Source organism: Cryptomeria japonica, chromosome 2 (assembly GCF_030272615.1).
Source record: "Cryptomeria japonica chromosome 2, Sugi_1.0, whole genome shotgun sequence".
NCBI classification, from domain to species: Eukaryota; Viridiplantae; Streptophyta; class Pinopsida; order Cupressales; family Cupressaceae; genus Cryptomeria; species Cryptomeria japonica.
This window is the reverse complement of record NC_081406.1, coordinates 8,236,063-8,258,273: the sequence shown is the minus strand read 5'-3', so window position 1 is coordinate 8,258,273 and position 22,211 is coordinate 8,236,063. Positions and strand designations below refer to the sequence as shown.

Sequence of the window (22,211 nt, the reverse complement as noted above, 5' to 3'; positions counted from 1 at the left end):
TTCTCACCTACAAAGTGCATTATTGAAAGCAAATTTTCATCATCTCTAATTGTCCCCTGTCTTATTTCTTCTTACTAACACTTCTTCCGTCCGGTCGGATAGTCAGTTCGGTCTAGTGCTCCGATATCCAAAACCATATTGTGTCCTGCATACATTTGGTCAATACATTTGCATTCCATCACATATTACATCACGCATTTTATACATTTCATATTATAAATACATCCAAAGTACATACAATGCATCCATACATGTTCATAAACCAGTGCATAAGTCATCCATACATAGCAAAATCACTACATCAGTCATAACATATTGCATCCATCATATCGATGCATATCATATCACATATCATAATAATGTCGGAGTACAAAATTGGACTGTCTGTCCTAAGTATGGCCCGCAGGCTGACTACATAATGTCAAACTACATAATGTCCACTGTCTGTCATATGGAGCACGTGCCTCTGTCACTGGGTGCTCCCTCTGTCCTCCTCATCCCTGCCATGTCTCGCAGATGATGTACCTGGTCCTGGTCCTGGCTGCGGTGGTCTCATCGGTCCACTCCCTCCTATGCTGCTCAATGACCTCCGAGAGCGTGACCTACTCTCTGTCCTCGATCGTGCCTGATATGAAGGTGCTCTCCGCTCCGGTGGAACTGCACCCTCATATAGTGTCCTCCAGTACAGTCTCTCCTCGCCGGTCTCTACCAGCATCTGTGCCATCTCCCGTGCACTGGCATCCCTAATCGACCCAATGAACTCAGCGACTCTCTGTCCCTCTCGCTGTGCCTGAACTATGGCTGTATCCCGAGCCTCTGTGAGTCTGGCTATCTCCGCTCTGAACTGCTCATGCTGTCTCTCCAATATCGCAATATAATCCTGCTGGCTCGCTATGGTAGCCCTATACATGTCTATCTCCTTTGTCCTAGCTATCTCTGGCTCTATGGGAATATCCTGCAAAGTCTCCTGATCCGCTGTGTCTGGCTCCTCATCGTCCTCACCACACATCGCTGCTCATACTCGGCTGCCATAGTCTCCCACCGAATCTCCCTCTCGACAATGTCTAGATCCTCTGCGTCACACTCAAACAGTCTGCATAACGCGTCTCTCCCTGTCACTGGGTCGTACTCTATCATCTCCCCATGTATAGGAATGCGGAGGATGCGCCATACATCCTCTAGAGTCACTGTCGCCTCGCCAGTCGCCAAATGGAATGAGGAAGTCTCCGAATGCCATCGCTCTGCCAATGCGGTAAGCAATCCTGTGTTTTCCCTAATCTCGGGCATATATGTGATGTAATACAATCCCAGTCCAGCTAATGTGTCTCTCTCTATGCTCCTGAGTCTATGTCGTAGCATGAAACAGTCCGGTCGATTCTCTCGTGCGATCAATGGATATTGTCGACTCTGCATCACAATCGAGGCATCATTTTGTCAGTTTTAGGGTGTGCTCCTATGGGTTGCATTTCCTCATTTTCATGTCCAAATTTGGGTGTTTTTCATCTACATTGGCCTATCCTACCCATTCCCCCCCTTGTCAGGTCATTTGCATGCCATTTCCAATCAAAAGTGAGTCATTTTTCAACTCTTGCGCTTGTGTAAGATAAATTGCGCTTGTGTCAGGTGAATTGCGCTTGTGTCTTCCTACACAAGCGCAGAACATCCTACACAAGCACAGGTTTAGATGACACAAGCGCAGATGTCCATTTTGGTGCCTCCTGTGGGTCCCGCAATGTCCCGTAAGCCATCAAAATTCATGAAATCAAAAACATGGGTTTTTGCGATACATACCGCTGCTCCTGCATCCTCCGGTCATCTGAATGTGCGTACACGTTCTCCAAGGTGACCCACCATTGGAATGTTCGCCATCTATCTGCAAGTGTTCTTGTCCAGAGCAACAAATCCTCCTCTTTAGCTAGTGCAAATGAGTCATTTTCACCCTCTTGGTCCCATTTATAGCTCTTTGTCATTGCATAGATGGACGTGCGTCTTCTCCATCTTATGTTGGTCGCGGTCTTGTGCACCTTAAATTGATTGTCCTTCATGCATCTGATCTCCGATTTTTAGTCCGTTCGATCCTATCATTTTTTATCGATCAATTGGCCTCTTTTCCGCATGTTTCCGGCCAATTCCTCGAGGGGGCATGCATATGTCATTATTATTGTCTGGGGCATTTTTGTTATTGTTCTTTGAAACAACGCTCAGAATCGCATTGTCTCAAAGAGGGGCAAAATGTAGACACCCAAAAATGGTCAACGCTTGCAAGGTCATACTTTAACAATTGCGCATTGCCTCATTTTAGGTTTTTGCGTCGCATTAACATTTCTCCTATGTCACGCACTTGGTCTTTATCATTTGCGAACATCGAGTCATTTTTCTACATTATTCAATCATCTCGTCCTCAAATTTGGTCTTCTCGACAACATTATCCAGTCATGATTTTGATCAATTTTATCCTGTCGCATCAATGTGCGTATTCATTTGTCATCATTTTGGACATCGTCAATCCTAATTAGGGTTTTGTCCTCCTGTCAATCTTATCAATCTTATCATCAATCTCATCATTTTGGACATCGTCAATCCTAATTAGGGTTTTGTCCTCTTATCGATCCTGTCAATCTTACGATCAATTTGTCATCGATCGTTGTCCTCTTATCAATCTTGTCGATTTATCATCAATCCTTCAATACTTGCCGTTTTACGATCAATTTGTCATTGATCGTGGTCATGTCTAATCTTGTCATCTTGCAATCTATTTCGTCAATTTTGTCATTTTGCAATCAATTTTGCTATCGATCATTGTCTATCTCAATTATGTCAATTTGGATCAATTTGTTATTGTTCCTCGTCAATTGGCGCATTTTCTCAATCATTTTGTCGCATTGGTCATTTATCGAAATCAAATCATGACATTAATTATCTTTAATCAAGACCTAATTGTCATTTTCGCATTTCTAATTCGTCTTCTAGGGTTTTATGAGTTGGTCATTTAACCTAATTTGCCATTTCTTCCTCTAGGATTACTAAATTATTTATTAATCCTAAGTCTTCTTATTACAATTAAATCTTTATTTAATTGGCTAATTATTCCTCTTTGTGAATTGATTAATAAATGAAAAATTATTAATTAATTCACTAATTTTCCTAAATCCTATTTTTCATCAATTTCTAATTCCAATTTCCTAATTGGTCATCAATTTCAATTTCCTAATTTTCAAATTTCTAATTCTTTTTCCCTCCTATTTCATCTCCTAATTCTATGGGAGTGGCATTTCAATTTGTCATGAAATTGTCATAATTGATTAATCAATCAATTTTGACATGAAATGTGTCATAATCAATCAATCAAAATTGTGCATGGAAAGTGCATAATTTGCATAATTTGTCATAATTAACATATTGATTTGCAATTTCCATTTGAATTGCATCATGCCAATCTTGTCACTTCTCCAATTTCTCTATAAATTGGATAATTTTTCTTCAATCAACCCCTTCAATTACTTCTCGAAATTCGAATTGCTGTCAAACTATCAAATTTTAGTTCTAGTACTCTTGAGCTTTTTTGCTTTCAATTGTGAGAGCACTTGTAGGTGAGATCCACAAACCCATTGAAGAGGAAAGAACAACAATGGAGCCGCATGGAAGGAGTATTCAATCTTGAATCTGGTTTGCATAATGTTTTCTTTTGAATGCTTCATTTTCATACCTCTATTGAATGTGCATTGTGATTAGGTTCATTGCAATGAGTATTTCTTTGATTGAGCTATCAGGTCTTATGTTTTGATTTGATCTACTTATCTTGTGATGATTCCTAATTTCTTATGCGTACATTAAATGGTGAACCCGACGTGAATACTAACCTTCTAACCATCTTACTGTGTTTTGGAGTGCTTCTAAGCTGATTTGCAGGTCAAAACTCAAAAACAGGGCCGTGCAGTGCATTCTGGACACATCCTGCGCCTGTGTAAAGCATCTTGCGCCTATGTTGAAGAGTCTTGCACCTGTGTCAAGACATCTTGCGCTTGTGTTTGACAACCTGCGCTTGTGTCCTGTCTTCTGCGCTTGTGTAAAGTCCAGATCAGAGGGTAAAAAAATGCAGTTTACTTGAAATTTTTGATGTTTTTGCATTCTGTTTTCTGTGTTTTGGATTTTGGTACTGATTATTTGTGCAGGATCTTGGCTTACGCATGACAAAGACTAAAAATCAAATTACTAACGTGTGTTATGCAGATTCGATGGTCAAAGACTATAAATCAAACTTCTGACATGTGTTTTGCAGGTTGCCTTGGAGAAACAACCAAATTGTGTGTTTGAGTTTTCTAATTAGGCACTTAGTGATTTTTTTAAATAGGTTGGGAATGAACCCTTGTTTGCTTTGTTTTCTAAGTATGACATTGGAGTAGGAGAGTATGCTCTCATCCTTCATAGGGTGATCAGAAATCCAGATCTTCAATACCATGCTTGTCTTGTTGATTGTTTGTTTCCATTAGAGGGCCTGCCTTCCCGACCACTTTGCTTTAGCAAGCAGGTGATAATCGTGAGAAGGGAACGACCCAAAGTGAGTACGGCTAGAATTCCTTGGCATTCTAACTCACTATAAAAAAATACCTGATGGGCGAAAGCTTTGAAGGAAGTGTTACGTGGGAATTGCAGTTACTTGGGAAGTGATGCCCCTTGAAACTCTTTATCATTTTCAACATCTAAGTAGGGCCTCTTGGTCTAAATCGTGCTTGCGCGACTACATTTGTTTGGTATCTTGATGGGCTTAATGTCTCAATCATGTTTTCATGACATCAAGGAGTAATGCTTAACAGAAATCCTTACTACATACCTTGTTTTTAGAGGCCAAAAACCCTTCTAGCTACTTGAGAAGGACAAATTCGGATACTTGGAAGAGATACTAAGTTCGCCATGGGGAGATTCCATGGGGACTGATGCTTAGCTGCCCTGAGAAGTGAGTGCCGTGGAGGGGAGCCCGTGGGGTCAAGCATCTATGTATTCTCCTTGAATCCCATAATGAGTCTACCTCTCAAGTACCTAATGTCTTTGCCTACCATAAGAAATGTGGAAATGAGCATGATTGTCTTGAGTCTAAGTTGCAATATCTTGTATTCTTTGATTGTCAAAAGTTGAATACCATTTCAAGAACAAACACATTGATCAAAACAAGATTAAACACAAGAGACATTCATCCAACAAAAATTCAACAAGATTCAAAGATCATCTTCCTAAAACATGGTTGTCAAACATTGTTCCAAATCTTGTCTTAACATTCATGTCACTTGCATTTAGGTTCATCCTAGGTTGCATTTTTCAAAGTCATTGTCAAGTATCAAGGTTAGGTTTCACCTAAGTCATACTTCTTTTGCATATCAATAAAAGTCATCCATTTGCATATGTGCTCTTGCATAAGAGTAATATCATTTCATAATTAAACCCTAGGTTTCATCTTAGGTGGACATTGTCATACATCGGCATTTGCATATCCAAAGTCTCTTCATTAAACCTAAGTCATTGTCATATCATAATAAGATCATTTGCATATGTCCTCTTGCATAAGAGTAATATCATTTCATAATTACACCTTAGGTTTCATCTTAGGTTGACATTGTCATACATCGGCATTTGCATATCCAAAGTCTCTTCATTAAACCTAAGTCATTGTCATATCATATTAAGATCATATACATATTAATTATCCTTTCACATATAGTCTCAAAACCTAGGTCTTGTCATACTTAAGCAATCCAAATCTTTGATAAACCCTAAGTCATTGTTAAGAGGTCTAGACCTTATCAAAGTCCTTTGTCCTTTTGTCATCAATATCATTTCGTCAAACCTAGCTTAGTATCCAAACATATAGGGGAGACATTGTCATCTTATCCTTTGTCAATTAAGTCCTTTTGTCCTTTGAGGTCTAGATGTCATTTCAATATTCTAAGGGTCTCTTTTAGATTTGCATTTCAAAAGTTTGTCAAAATCTTCAAAAACAACCAAAAACATAGATTGCATTTTCATTTATTTAGTTTGCATTTAGTTGCATATCATATATTATCCTTGAAAAATTCCAAAAATATTGCATTTGCATAGTGACATGTCTATTGAAACAAGGTTCCAAGCACCAATGATGCAACAAAGTTTGACATATCAACCGACAATGCAATCACAATTCTATTCAACCCAACAACAAAGCAACATTGGTCAAACTTATCATGATGATTTAAATGTCCAAATACAAAAACTAGAGGAGAAACTAGCTCGAGAAAAGGAGATATTGGAGCAAAAAGTGATAAACAGTGAGAAGATAAGATCTCAAATGTCCAAAATGTTTCAAAAATTTCCAGGTCAAAATTTTGAGCCAATTAATGTAAGATCTCTTCTTGAACGATCAGACATACCAGCTCTCCTCTCCCAAATAGAGATGATGAAACAATTACAAGAAAGGAGACAACATCAATTTCAACATTATGTGCCTCCACAACAAGAACAAGAAGGTTTTATGGATCGGTAGTAAAACCATACAGACTTCTAATACATGTGACAGAGAGGGTATTTGCATTAGAGTATGTACGACAATTGGAGAGCATAGATAGGCACTTCCATGGTTAGCAAAAGAAGAGCATATTTCCTTCTTTGCCTTTCTCATGTGGAGGGTTCACATTTGAGAGAAAAGCATTCATTGTGGCACATGATTTCTTGACAGTTTTTAACTTTGGTGATGAGGGTCTCTGGCAGTATTATCCAATCGGTGTAGTTCAAGAAAGGCTTAAGAAAAATGGGAACTCTTCAGCATTATATCAACATGAAAGTAAACCATTGCTAGAAAAGTTTAGAAACAAGGACTCCTAGGATGAGGTTAAAAAAGAGATGGAGAAAATTGTAGCTGACAATAACATTTCAGCAGAAAAAATTTCATCACAAATTATGGAGGGGGGCCAGACATCCAAAATAGGAGGTCCTACAATTTCTACCTAAAATCTGCTAATCCATCTAAGAAAACTATTCCCAAATCAATTCTACATGAATGTAAAGAGAATTATTGGACTCAAACCAAAATAAATGATTTTTGGACTATGAGGAGGAATCTCGGTGAACCAAAAACAAGTGCAGAATTTGAGAGCATTGACGAGGATACAGAGTTTAGAAAATTGTGGAATATGGAGCATCCCACAACATCATATGATAGGAGTGAAGATGTTAATCAGTATGAGCTTGAGGTTGAGCCCACTCAAACAACTACTACAGTCCCTAAAATATTAGGTGCAGTCAATGAGGCAATGAAAGAGAAATATATCAAAGGGGCAAGCATTGTGGAAAAAATGGGATTTGAAGGTGGTGGTCTAGGTCCCAGAGGAGAGGGCATTTGGTATCCACTTCAGGTACAAATTCCATCAGGGTCAAAATCAAAAGGTCCTTATAGACCAGTTATTGGACATGATTCTTCAGATTCATCAGGGATAGGTACTACTCATTACCCTCAGGGTCCACCTACATTTGTTTCAGGTTCAAATCCACAACCACCACCACATCAAGGTATTCCCATTGGTGGTGAATCAAGTGCCACTGCCACTGGTGGGGAATCTGGGGATAGTATTCCTATTATTGTTCAGTCAAGTGTCGCTATGATTGGTGATGTTGGCATGGGTACTACTACTGATACTAGTTGTCTTGGTGTTGGACAAGGGAAAAAACAAAATATCTCTCGCAAAAGGCCACTAGAGGTAGATACTCAATCTCATACTATTGAGAATCTTATATAAAGTGCCACTGACACTACAAATCAATCATTTGTAACTTCAGATCACACACCTCAAAAAACTATGAAAACTACACATGAAAGTGTCAGTGGGAGTGGGACAGCATCAGGAACTGTTGTTGGTAATCCTGGTCAAGCATTAGTTAAAACCACAAGAATAAGTGGAACTGGAGCCTATGGTATTCCTATGTCACCTTTCAAACATTCAATTGCTTCAACAAGCCCAGATTTTCAATTTCATGATTCCTATGAAAAATATGAACACACAACAAAAGCAAATAAAGAAAAAAAGAAAGCATTTCATAGGAATTCCGTGTCTGAAGTTGTAAACGAACAACCTGCAAGGAATAGGGTATTTCCAACATATGACCCACAGAAAGATATGATGGAGTTCATGGTTGTTATATCCCTGGGCCCATCTAAAGATAAAAATCCACCACATAGTCAGATAGATCCCTCTCAATTTCAAGTTAGCACCCTCCAAATGGATTTTTCCAAAGTACATAATGTGGACAAAATTAGTGTGTCAAAAAGGACTAACGAAGTGGTCTACACTTCACTGCTAAAGGTGGAGAGAGAAAAAATAAACTGGAGAAACAAATAGAAAAGTTATAGGTAGACCTGGAAAATGAAAAATCAAGGAGGAAAGTAGCAGATAGCAAGTGCAATGATTTACAAAAAAAGATAATTTTTTTTGGCTTTGCAGTAGAAATTGCAAAGCAGGAGAAGAACGATGCAGAATTGAAGGACCTGACAGAAAAACTGGCTAAAAGCAGTAATAAAATTGTTGAGGAAAAAGCCAATTTTCAAAAATTATACAGAAGTTATGAGTCTGCTGCCGCCAAAATGAGAAAATTACAGGACCTATTGGATCATGGGAAGGAAAAAGAAAAACATTTGCAAGAGGAAGTAGAGGAAGAAAGAAAAAAATGTGCACAAATGAAAGAAGACCTGCACAATGCAAATGATAAAATAAAAACTTTGGAGGATAGATTGAAAGATAATATGAAAAATACAACGAAGTATATACAAGAAAATATTTGGCGGCAAATAATGCAGAGGAGTGAGAAGTTGTGTGAATGGTTTCAAATGACTAAAAGTATGAGACAATTTTTTTTAAAAATCAAAGTGCACTATGAGAAGAGCACACATGTTTATTCAAAAGAGGAAATGGCAAAAAAGATTCTAAAAGTAGTCTACAGTTCCAGTGATAGCTACTTGGCATCCAAGGGAATTAAGAGCCGCATTGATGCCACAGTTAAGACATCATCTATCATTCAAAAATGCCAGAAGCTAAGGGAAACATCGGAAGTTATGGACAGTTGTGGAAAAAAGATAATGAAGCTGCAAGAAAAGAAAAATAATTTGATTAAACTTGGTTTGCCTAAGCCTGTTGACACAGAAAATAAATTCATTGGAGAAGAAGCTTACAAAAAAATCATGGAGATAAAAATGAAGTCTGATTTAGACTTGCTTCCAAAGGACACAACTCCCAAAAGCTTTCTGGAATTCATCCAACCATTTACAACTCTAAATTCGGTATTGGATGAAACAGTGATGTCAAGTAAATCTTCTAAATATGGAATGTTGACGAAGTTGGAGTTGACTTTCCATAATTTATAGAATATTGACCTTCCATTAGACGAAGAGTGGAGCACCCTACAAAAACTGGCATAGAATTCTTAAGAATCATAGTATGTATTGCACAATTTTCTTCTTTTATTCTTAATTTCAAGGTTTTATGTTTTTTCTGTTTGCTATTTTGCTAATCTAGCCTATGAATCTATGATGCACTCGCTATTGCTATTTTGCTAATCCAGCCTATGAATCTATTTTATGAATAGGAAAAAAATAGCACTCGCTATTGCGATTTTGCTAATCCAGCCTATGAATCTATGATGCACAGTGCAAAACTTTAGCTAGTAAATTTGTATTCTCAAATTCTCCCTTGCTTTAACATTTATGCATTTCTCTATTTCTGATTAGTAGGTTTTAGGCACTGCTATTATCTATGTTTAATTTGTCATGGCGTGAATTAATTTTTAATTTTGAACTCTATTTTTTGAACAGGAGACATCAAACATGTAGCAGATGTTAAATTGCTAATACGGCCTGTGCTGGCCATATAAATATGTGTTGAGTTTGTGATTTTGATGTTCACTGTTCACATGTTGCAAACTTGCAATTCGACCTGAAGTTGTTGTTGCTCCCTTATTTCTATAAAAGGGAATTTAGGGTCATTTGCAATTTTGCAAAGGGTTCTGAAACTTTGTATTCACTTTTGCATGGACATTGGAGAATCACATAGGAGTTGTTGTTGCTCTCTTGTTTCTATAAAAGGGAATTCAGGGTCATTTGCAAAGGGTTCTGAAACTTTGTATTCACTTTTGCAATTGGCATGGAGAATCACACAGATTGGTGTATTACTATTGAATGAATTGTATCATATGGTTTTGAAATGTATCACATAGATTTGAGACTCAAACATGTATAAATAAACAATAAACATCTCTGTATCAATAAACACATTATGGTTTTTTTATTATTATGCTATTTTAAATCTGGAAATAGAAAGTTGAAAAATACAATTACAAATCAATATTAAATTCTAATTGCAAAAACTAATATGCTTTTGTAATATGGATGATGAGATACATTAATAAGGTTAATAAATACCAATCTCTTACAGTTGCCATTCATCCTCATCAAATTCAATGCTTTCTTGATTCTTGTCTGTGGTTTCTTTACTCTAAGTCTGAGTCTGTATATCTTCCCCGAACTGCATCTCAATGCTACCAGTAGGTCTAGTAGTCCCACTAGCACTTTGGTCTGAAGTGTTGCCCAAACCTCTTCTTTCACATTTGGACCTCCAGATTTGCTGTGCCCTATCATAAGGAAAAGTGTGGACATCATACCTAGATGTATAGAGCCTCAAGCAATTTTCCAAATTTTTGTCTAGTTTGTTTCTTATCTTTGATTTTAGGAACCCCAAAGCACTGAAAGCTCTCTCATCTTCCACCGAACCCAATATCATGGTAAGACATAAATCAAAAAGCTTCACATATTCTAGCATTGAATCATGCAAGGATGCGTTCTCAGCTATATATTTCCAAAGCCTTGTTATTGATCCCTCTTCGCAGGGGTTCTCCATTTTGGCATATTGTACATTCATAGTGTATGTAAAACAAGATGATTGCTCTCGAAGATGAGTTTCATCTAATATTCCATTTATAGTTACTCCATTAAATTCTCTGGATATGCAAAATTATTTTACCAAAGTCAGTAGCTTACTTCGAAAATCAAATGCACTATTGAGGCTCCAATAATGAGGAAACACAATAGACATGGCTTCGAGTAGGTTGTCAGGAGGGAATATGCTTCTAATTTCTGAGGAAAGATCATATGCAATTTTCTTCACAGAAGTAGTTACAGTCTCAACAATCTTGTCAAAATCTTCCTTTGTAACTCTTGCTAGTTTCTTCTTGGGGTGCTTTCCTGGTTCCTCGGGGTCGATCGTGGCATAGAAGTGCATTGGTATCTCAACTCTTCATACATTGGCACATACCTCCCCGTCTGCACTGATTTGTAAAAAGTTATCAGGATTGTTCAAATCTATGAGTGTCCACCACTTAACAAATTTTTCATCAGATAGTGTTGGTTGATTTCAATAGAGATTGTCGAGAGTCATGCATGTCATCTTACATGGCGTAGCATATTCTGCAATATACAGAGCTCTTTTTTGGGCAGCCTTCATAATATTCCTCATTTCCTCTAGCATGGGCAGAAGAGCTACTAAAGTTAAGAGTGTCTCTAAATTACTTAACCTGCCAAGAATTTCATGAAATTTCGGTTGATCTGATTTGTCGTGAGTTGTGTGAAATAGTACAATCAAGGATGGATATTCTAAAAACACTCGATGCACTGGACCATCCAAAGAGATCCATCTGGTATCATTATCCTTGAGAAGCTTGTTCCCATCAATTAATCCATCAGCAAAGTGGTGAAATTCCATAAATCGCTTGGGACTTCGACAGAAGTGTGAGTAGAGCTCTTTGATTAAAATTTCAATTTTTTTAACCGAAGCAAACTTGCTCACAATTCCAAAAGCTAGATTCATCCTGTGAGCCATGCGGTGAATTGCAGTAATGTACGGTGCAAATGAAGTTTCAATCTTTGTACAAAGACCATTCCTTTGACCTTGCATTACTGAAGCTCCATCTACTCCAACACAAACCAATTTTTTGGCTACTGTCATGTCATCCATACCTCCATATTCAATTAAACTTCTCTTTACTAGTTGAAATAATTTTTTTGCTGTCGTACTCTCCTTCATTTTAGCAATGGATAGTAGATGAGGTTGGCGGGTATGATTCTCTACAATATAACAATGCATGCATACCCATGAAGTATTGTCTACTGCCGTAACTTCATCTAAAGAAAAAGCAATGAAGTTTGACTCTCTTATTTTTTCCTATACATCTTCTTTTTCAACCTCAGCAAGACAACTTGCCCATTCCCATCCACTGTTTACTGACCATTGTCTATTAGGATAGTTAGGAACTTTCAAAAAAGTGTAATAAACCACTAATTGATGGGAAATTTGTCATAGCACACCCTCTGCTCAAAATATGAAAAACAATGCTTAACTGAACAACTTTTCCCAGTTGTTCTATTTGCATTGCTTTTCCAAAAATAGCTTCAATAGAACCTTTAACTTCAGCAGGCTTCGTCTGTAATTTCTCATGAAAATAATACTCTTTGGCATTCCTCACATGCTTACATTCATCCTTTGTTTTCCATCTTATCATTGATTTTTCAACCCCGTCTATCATTTTTTTTTCATAAACTTTACCTATATGCTTTTCTATGGTGTCAAATTTTAGCTGCAACCTAATTTCCTTCTTATTTTTCCGAGTGTAAATCTTACACTTGCATTCTATTGGAGGCTTGCCTTCAATTGGATTCTCCACTGGTTCAATGAATGGATACTTTGATGCCCAATTAATTTGAAAATTCCTCACTAACATATCCCACTCCTGATCCTCTTTTGATTGTGGTTCACCCTTTTTTGATATGGCTTTTCTTTTCCCCTTCCATGCATTATCATCAATGGCATTATCATCCAAGTCGATTATATCATTCCGGCTAACTTGGGTATCTACCAGATAATCTTCTTCAAGATCATCCTGATCTAAGATATCAGGTTCGCCGTCGTCTTCAACATGTGGTGCAGGTGGCGAATTTTGTACTTGTACTTGTGATGATGTACCTTCCTGATTTTCACCAGTACCACAATCTTTTCCAATGCCAAAGTAAGAAGACAACGTTCTGCTTTTTGTTGGCCTCTCGTGGCCTTCCCCACATTCAAGTTTCCTACCCCTCTTCCTATTTGACATCTCCAACGAAATAAAGGCTGCCAAAAAAATATCAATTTGCTGAAGAAGCAATAATAGACTATAATGTATAATATACCACTTCAAAAATATGATCGCTCACCTTTAGGCTTTAGGTCACTAGCAGTCGCCAATACAGTCAACAACAATGATTTTCCTTGGTCTGAAACTTTGCTATTGATCAAAATTCAGAGCCTAGATCCCACCAGATTGTGTTGAGATAGATCTGATCTTTGCATGTATTACCAATCCTTATATGGTGAATTCCGCGGGAATTTTATATGGTATACAAATATTTGGCGAATCTCGCGTAACTATAATACGACTTATGTAATTTTTGAGGCGATTATAGGTCGTCCAAATAATAGGTGAATACAATATAGTTGGCAAAAGTTGGGGTGAATGGAGACACGTGTCGGCAAGATGTCGGGTGAATTGGGTCCCCCTGGCTAACAAATCTTCACATGCCTATAGGTGAATTAAGGTAATCTATTAAGGCAACCTCGGAGAGTGTAGGCGAAACAATTAAATTTACCGTGTGTCCACCATATATTGTATTGGCAAAATCATCGCATAGAAACATTTAATTTCATAAAAAATATGGCACTCGGGCCGTGACTTTGATGGAAATTGATAATGTTCTGGCGACATGGCCACACCAAGATGGTACAAAATATTCGCCATTTCTGACATGGCCGACGTGAAAAATTCGCCATTGGCGAATATTCACCACTAAAGTAATCTCTGGCCTAGACCCATATCTCTCCTTAGTTAGACTTAAGGGGGAGTGTTAGCGCACAGTAAACTCCTTGTTTTGCCCGTGATTTATGGAAAACAAGAATTGCATATGCATTGTGAATGTAAGCTAACTAAAGAGTTTTAAACTCCATCTACCTCATTATTTCAGTTTAACTAATCTACATCTTCAGAAATTTCATGCATCTCATGCATAATTTCTGCTCCTATGATCTATATATCATTTGTAACCATACAAATTTGTAATAATGAAAATGGTTTAATTGCTTTCATTTGTTCTTCTGATTTTCTCTACAAGTTTTGCTTTTATTTCCTTGCTAGAACTTTTCTCTATTTTGCAGGGATAGCTACACTACTTGACTGCATGTAAGTGAAATATTTTAATGAAATTAAATTGGTTGCCAATGCTTGCTAGCCTTTAATGATTAATCTAGGGATTCCCTCACTTACTTTATTCCATCTGGGAGCAAAACATTCATTTACAGCAAGGGCATTTTGGCTGTAAGATAGTAGGGAGCACAAATATGCCCAAATCCATCAGCTAGGTACATCCTCTATTGAAGAAACACGATAAAATCAAGCATTTCTATCATAGTTAAAAAGTTCAAGATTGCTACAAGTTATTTTCTTCAATTTAAATAACCACATGTGTTTAACATTGTAAAGTGTATACTATACATCGAGAAATCATAAATCCTCCAAGAACAAACACAACAACTAAAGCAAATGAGCCAAATGTTTGTGAGATGATCATATTCCGACCACGTGATGCTATGAGTTTGAAGAGCCCCAATGCCATTTGATGGAGCGCAAAAAAGACAAGTATTTGCCTAAAAAATCTGCAAACAAAAGAAGGGATCTCTAAGAACAACCTCTAGCAATTTGAATGTCACTATGACTGTTATTATAGTTTTGATGTACGTTCTAATTTTTATATCCCATATAACTTAATTTAGAAGAGGTAAATGATTATATGTGGTTATTTCATTTCTCTGTTTTCTTTCATATGCCAATAAGCTAGACATCAAGCATAGAGAAGTTTAATGTAAAGAGCCTTGAACAATGATAACGTAGGCTGTTTTAGTTCAGGGAAAGGGTGCTTTCTATTCCCAACCAAACAAGTAAAACGTCTCATCTATGGTGCATTACACTAATTATCTGGAATTGTGGAATAAAAAAAGCTAATGATACAATTCAAACTATATTGGTCAAAATTCTATCAAGGCCAGTCGTGTGACAAAAAAGCATAGTAGAGATAACTTATGCAATAATCGGAACAAAAACATGATTGCTATCAAAGTGCATTCTTCAACAACAAACCCAAAAAACCCAATTGATACAATTAAAAGCGCACATATTACACAAGGAAAAATGAATGAATGACAAACTACCATGAACAAATTATAACATTGTAGACAACGTTACATACCAAGACACCGTGAAAGCCTTAAGTGTACTGGAAATGCAAATATGAACTTGACTCTGTTCATTCTTTAGTAGATCAAGCAGTGGATTCTTATCTTGATCCGGTAGATGGGTTTAGGGGGTCTTTGCCAACAATACACCTCTGAATGAAAATGCAATCGACATGCAGACAACCACATCAATGTCCATCACAGCTGGACTGTAAACCCTAACCACGCGTTATAGGAGCTGTCATAGAAAGCTTATCGAGAAAATTTTGGGGGCAACAGAAAGTGATGTTTTCACTACGTGAGACAATTCCGGTGGGGGTGCAACCCCACAAGGAATTGCCTATCGGCAAATTAATTGGACAAATTGGCCCCCAAACAACTATTACAATACAAATGCTGACAATGACTTGAATAAAAGCTACGAAAGCTTTTAATAGCAGTTGAAAGTTTGCACCATATATTTGAGAACGACTTGAAGAAAAGGTACGAAAGATTTTTAAAAGAGTTGAAATGTTAGGTTGATAATAGTTGTGTGCAGTCAGCAATGATATAAGCATTTGTGACAGAAAGACGGTTTGTCAATTTCTTAGCAGTGATATGGCCCAGGGACCATGAGATATTTATTACATAGGCTTGGACCACATATAAGGGAATGGCTATTAATATTTTTAATTGTGTCTATTTAGTTGTGTTTATCATTTTTTGATTTAAGTATGTGTAAAATTAGTATTGATTGTTTGATATGATTTGATGGGATGATATTTTAATAGAGTGATTCAATCATGGGTCAAATTTTATCTCTTATTTTATGGCCATTTGGTTGTGTGCAGTCACCAATGATATAAGCATTTGTGACAGAAAGACGGTTTGTCAATTTCTTAGCAGTGATATGGCCCAAGGACCACGAGATATTTATTACATAGGCTTGGACCACATATAAGGGAATGGGTATTCATATTTTTAATTGTGTCTATTTAGTTGTGTTTATTATTTTTCGATTTAAGTATGTGTAAAATTAGTATTGATTGTTTGATATGATTTGATGGGATGATATTTTAATAGAGTGATTCAATCATGGGTCAAATTTTATCTCTTATTTTATGGCCGTTTGGTTTCAAACCATCACTACCTAGATTGAGGTAAATATGCACAAAATTTGAAGTACTGGAACTCACAAAACATTGCACAATGGGATAGACATTAAATGCAAAAAATATATAATGTGTTTCCTTAGTCTGGTGTGTAGATTGATAAGCTTCCATCAAAGAGTTTTAATTGAATTTTAAAGCCTTTGGATTGAAACCTTTTACTACCTTTTTGTATTATTGTTGTATTTGGCTTCTTAGATGTCATCTATAAAGTCACAATATTTAAAAGTGCATTTCTGATGTATTTTTTCAATTGTCCTGTCATTGATTTTGAAGCGATCTTTTATCATGTTTAAATAGTTATAAATGACATATATTTTTGTATGGTTGGTTATATGTATCTAGTCTTTTTTGCAACTACCTTTACATTTATTGCTTATCTTAATAATTATGTGCATTGGGTTCCAATCCAATTGACATATTTGTCTAATTCTTATTATTAATCCAGGCTAATCTAGAATCTAATCTGATTAAACATTCACCCAACCTAGCTATCTAACCTAGGCCATGTTCATAGTTACATGGTCATCCAAGAAGTGACAATATTGATCCACCTAATTGCAAAATCAAATCTAACATTTTAGCCAATGAACCCTCTTTTACACTTTCATCTTAGGTTGACTATGCACAATTATTTACTATTTAGAGATTTAGTCATGTATAAGTAGACATTCATTTCATTTATTAGATGAAATAAAGAGGTTGCAACTATGGGTGGTGTTGTAATGGTAGAAGAGAATGAGGTAATGTTTTTTTTTTTGAATTTTGTGATAAAGTTGATGTTGATTTGCATACATATAAAGTGGTGAGTGTGGAAGATGATGAGAGAGTAAAAGAGTGTGAAGAAGAAAAGTAAGTAAATGCAAATGGGAAAGAGGTAAAAAAACATTTTTTTGAATTTTATAATGAAGCTAATGTTAATTTGTATTTCACTAATGTGGTGAGAGAAAAAAATATTGGAGAGTTGAAAAGTATAAAGAGATTAATATAGATGAGAAGATGGAAATATTTAATTTCTATCGAATCAATTATCTTGATTTGTGTATAGATGAAATAGAAGGGATGAAAAAAATTGGTTGAGGTTAGTTTATGGTGGACATAGGTGCATAAGATTTGATAGAAGAAGAGGGGAATTGTTCCAACCAAATGTTGGAAGAGAAGGATAAAGTGTTGCAATGTAAATGTTTCAATGATGGAGTTCATTGTAGTTTGCTCACAATATGAAAAGATGATTTTACCATCCAACTCCATTTTGTGAGCCCGAGATAACATATTTTTTTGTTACTTGATGTATCTGATGCATAAGCATCTAGGTCCACAGGAAATCTCACATGAACCAAAATAAAGGTTGGGTATTTTAATCTCAATTTTGGTTTATTTTGGTATTCTTAGTATCTCTCAACATTATGGAACCTTTAACTTTATCAAAATTAGAAAATAGAGTTTTTGTCTGAATGCCCTTTTAATGCTTCACACATTGACAACTCTCATAGTTTAAATTTGATATTAAAGGTATGTTACTTTGGGACCTCAACTTTTGATAGAAATTTAGGTTGAAATCCTCACATTTTAATCTTTCTCTAAGCCTTAGTCCTACTTATTAGATACCATTTTTCTATTGTATGAAAATCCCTTCAATATCTCATCTCTCAATGGAACCTCAATAATAGATCCCAAATTCCTTAGATCAAAAAAAGAAATTGTCATCCAATTTTAATAGTAAGGCATGCATGAATAGTATCCTTGTTCAATAGTAGGTCCTAATGGAATTGAAGTCTCTTGGTCTAATTTCCTCTAGGGTACCAACTTCCATTAAATTTTCATAGTGATGATTTGCAAAACTCTAATTATCACTAGATCTTTTGTTTTAGGTTCTTAGGTCCTTCATCTACTTAGAGTTTCAAGTCCCTCTAAGCCCATTAATGAATTTCATCAATCTCTTTTTTCTCCCTTGATCTGAAATCATGTAAAAGGGCCCAATCCTTATAATTGAAAAGATTACCTACTTTTATTACTTCCAATGGTTTCAAGGAGAATTTTATTGTCCTATAAGTCTCCTAATGCATTAAGAGGAAGTAGAAAGGGTACAAGGAAAGATTTATCAAGAAGAAACGATAATGAGGAATGAAAGAGAATTAAAGAAGATAAGAGGACATTGGCAATAAGGTATAATTTTCAAGTGGCAGCATAAGTATCCATGTTTCATTTAGAAGCGATGAACATTATATTTACTAAGATAAGTCATATTGACCATGCAAAGAGGAAACATTTTAGGATTGAATGATACCTCCAAGTGCACTAAGATAGAAAACTCAAGCTTAGCACATGTAGCTTCTCTCTCCTTGCAAGGACAGTCAAAAGAATTGATTGTCACCATTGTACAACACTACAATGAATGGAATAGGAAATGTAAAGGTTCCTATGGTTTTGACATTATTGACTTAATAACAACAATGATCATAACTACGTTTGATTTTCCTCCCCACACATAATTAATCCCAATGATAGAAGAAAAGCTTGAATAGGTCTATGCTGCAGATGAGGACTAGGGATGACTTTGTTGGAATCAATGAACACTGAGAGGGGGGAGGAGTGAGTCAATGATTTGAAATTCACAAATTTATTAAACTCATTCTTAAACCACTGGATGCATAAGAATGGAAGTCAAGTGCGGAAACATAAACCAATCAACCACAAAACCATAACACAAATTTTTTTATGTGGAAACCCGTAAAAGGGGAAAACCACAGTGGTATTTGAACTCACAATATTATTATATGTTGATCACGGGCATGATAATATTACAAAAGGGGAACACACTTGCATTCAGACACACTTCTTAGAGCTCACTGCTCAAATACAAAAGAAGGCTGCAAACTTGGAGGACTCATTATCCTACAAATGATTACAATAGTGTCTGAACTAAAGAATAACATCTACTAATGCCAAATAGCATTCTCGATTAAGCTCAAGAGTTCTTCTGCAACTGTTATGTCTCTTTGCTCTATTTTGCTACTATGTCATATATCGAAGCAATAAAACCTTCAATCACATTCACAAGACTTTGCACATACAGTCTTCTCACACTCATATCATCTTCCAAAATGCTCAAATAAATCAATCTTATATATCTGCATCAACAAAATAAATCAATTCCCATGTTGGCTTCCAAAAACCACATAACACACAACATGAAACATGTACCAATAAGTCGGCTCAATTCATCAACAAATTCATATGCAGACCTAAACAAGATAATAACAAGAATCTTATGTGTCAACACAATTATATTGAACTCAAAAAAAATCACCAAAATCAATACAAAGATTCCCACAATATGTTGCACCACAACAACTCTATTCTTCCTGAATTATTAGATACCAAACCTTTGATCTCGCTCATGAATCAACACCAGATACTGGGATTAAAAAATAAGCTACGTCAAACCTTGAATCATCTGCATCTATTACCGCAACCAAAATCAAGATCTGCACAATGTACTCAGGTAAGTGCACAAAGATGGTGGTAAAAAAGGGGGGTATAAATGGACACTTTTTTTTTTTGAAATCAGGTGAACTTGAACTTGGAAGCAAAATTTGAAAGTCATCCACTCAAGATATGAAGATAATCAAAGAACAAATATTATATTACTCTGAATCTAGTTTCCAAACTACTAAACTTTTTCAAAATTGGATAATATTAAGGGGGTCAAATACTTCGTGCATGAAAAACAAACCCTAATTTAAATTGAAAAAGATAACATAGTGTCTGACATGCGCACTAAAAACTTCATAGTTAGATTTAGCATTTTGACAAATACTTTGGCCTGAAGATATATAAGAGTTAGAACTAGAAGTTTTGTATTTTTTTATAATTTTTTGTAGAGTATATTTTTTTTAATGATTTTTCCAATCGAGCACATCCTGAAAAAATTAGGTACTTGTTTGTGTGCGAAGCATAACTTGCACTAAAAAAATCAAATTTTTATTTATTTTTTTTAAATTGTAAAGAATCAAGTGCGCTACAATAATATATAAAGTTTTTTAAATTTGGATAAGTAGATCAAAAGTTATTAAAAAAATGGTACATGTATGTCTATGAGAACTATGGAGACACTGGTAAAAGAAATTCAATAATAATATGTTATTGTTGTTCAAATTTAAAAAAAATTATATGGTTAGAAAGATGAGAAGATGAGTGAAAATATGGTGGCAATTTTAGAACTACCCACTTAATGAAGTGTAAACCTGATGATGACAAACTTGAGAAACCAAGTTGATAAAACAAAACACGTCAAAAAGGAGGGAAATGGAGGGAAATCAAACTTCCAACCTGCAGCTTTTTCATCCAAGTCTATTCACAAGCCTGAATAAACTAAAGCGCGTATGGGGTATTTAGAATATGAAGCATATACACTGTTCTAATAAACAAAACCATAAACGGGGTATTTTGAATATGAAGTTCATAAGGGGTTTTAATAAACAAAACCACGTACGGTGTTTTAAGAAGAAAAACTACGTACGGGGTTCAAATTAATAAAGTTAGACTAGTAATATGAACTTTAAATATAAGTGATATTTCTCTTTGTCTTTTATCTTTCTTATACTTTAAGTTATATTTTATGTATATATTGTCAGGATGTTTGAGAGTGGTTTCACATCTCTAGGAGTCATAATACAAATTCTAGATTTTAGGAGATCCTATAATTTTTCAAACAATCAAATTTTAATAATCAGTAGGCTTGTATCATCATTCACTTGTTGTCTCTCTATCTCATGCTATTTGTCTACCCTAAGATTTGGACCTATCTATTTTCCTATCTCTCTCATCCTCTCTTCACCTCTCTCTATCTCACTCTCTCCTCTCTCCCCAAGCTTTAGATATTATAATTTTTCAAATATAATCAAATTTTAGTAATCACTAAGCTCTTATTATCTAGATACTCTACCTACCTTTTGCACTCCCCCATTAAAATATTTATCTAAATACCTAGATAGATAGAATGAGAGAGAGAGATAGATAGGTTAGATAGATATAAGTGGAGGTAATATTTAGAGAGAGAGAGCATATGAAGGGAAGGGTCTAGAGAGTTAGGGGAGTTAAAAGTAGTGATGGATGAAAAGAGTGGTAGGTAGAAAGAAGGAGAGGGATTTTAAGAGTGTGAGATAAAGAAAGATAGGGAAGGAAGGAGGGACAAAGTGAGAAAGACAAAAGTAGACAACCCTACTTTTCTTCCTCCCTCTCTCTCTCCCCCTCTCCTTCACTCAACCCCTCCTTTCGCCATCTCTCTCACTTCAACTCTCTCTCAACCCCTCCCTTTCTCTCACATGGTCTCTATCTATCTCTAGTCTCTTCTTCTCTTTCCATCAACCTCTCCGTCTCTCTCTCAACCCTTCCCTTCCTCCACCCCTCTCTCTCAACTGGGATCTTTCTCTAGTCTCATATTCATTTTCCATCTCTTCCTCCCTCTCACTTAGTATCTATCTCTCTCTCTCTTAGGTTAGGCTTGGGAGGGAGAGAGGGAGAGAGGGAGAGATAAGAGAGAGGATGGAGGGAGAGACGGAAAGAGAGGGCGAGAGGGAGAGATGCTTGAGAGAGAAAGAAAGAGTGTAGAGGAAAAGAGAGAGACTTGAGAGAGAAAGAGAAAGGGAGAGAGGGAAAGAATGAGATAGAGGGGGAGGTAAATAATGGGAAGGAGAGAGGGAGAGAGGGAAAGATGAACAAAATAGGAAAGAGAGACACC

General features: G+C 36.1%; 1 protein-coding gene across 2 annotated transcripts in view; it reads right to left on the bottom strand.

The window, feature by feature from the left end:
* The window catches only part of LOC131053993 (ABC transporter G family member 34-like), a 40,001-nt gene extending 24,510 nt beyond the window's left edge, over nt 1–15,491 (bottom strand). The window contains exons 1-2 of one of the 2 annotated variants that reach the window (XR_009107854.2): nt 15,335–15,491; nt 14,584–14,744 (exon numbers count right to left, since the gene is read on the bottom strand). Coding sequence is in view for 1 of the 2 variants with exons in the window: in XM_057988555.2 (XP_057844538.2) it covers nt 15,335–15,395 (61 nt within the window). In the remaining variant the exon portion in view is untranslated. The remainder of the gene's footprint in view (nt 1–14,583; nt 14,745–15,334) is intronic. The other variant, XM_057988555.2, reaches the window with a different exon arrangement.
* Between the last annotated feature and the right edge of the window lie 6,720 nt (nt 15,492–22,211).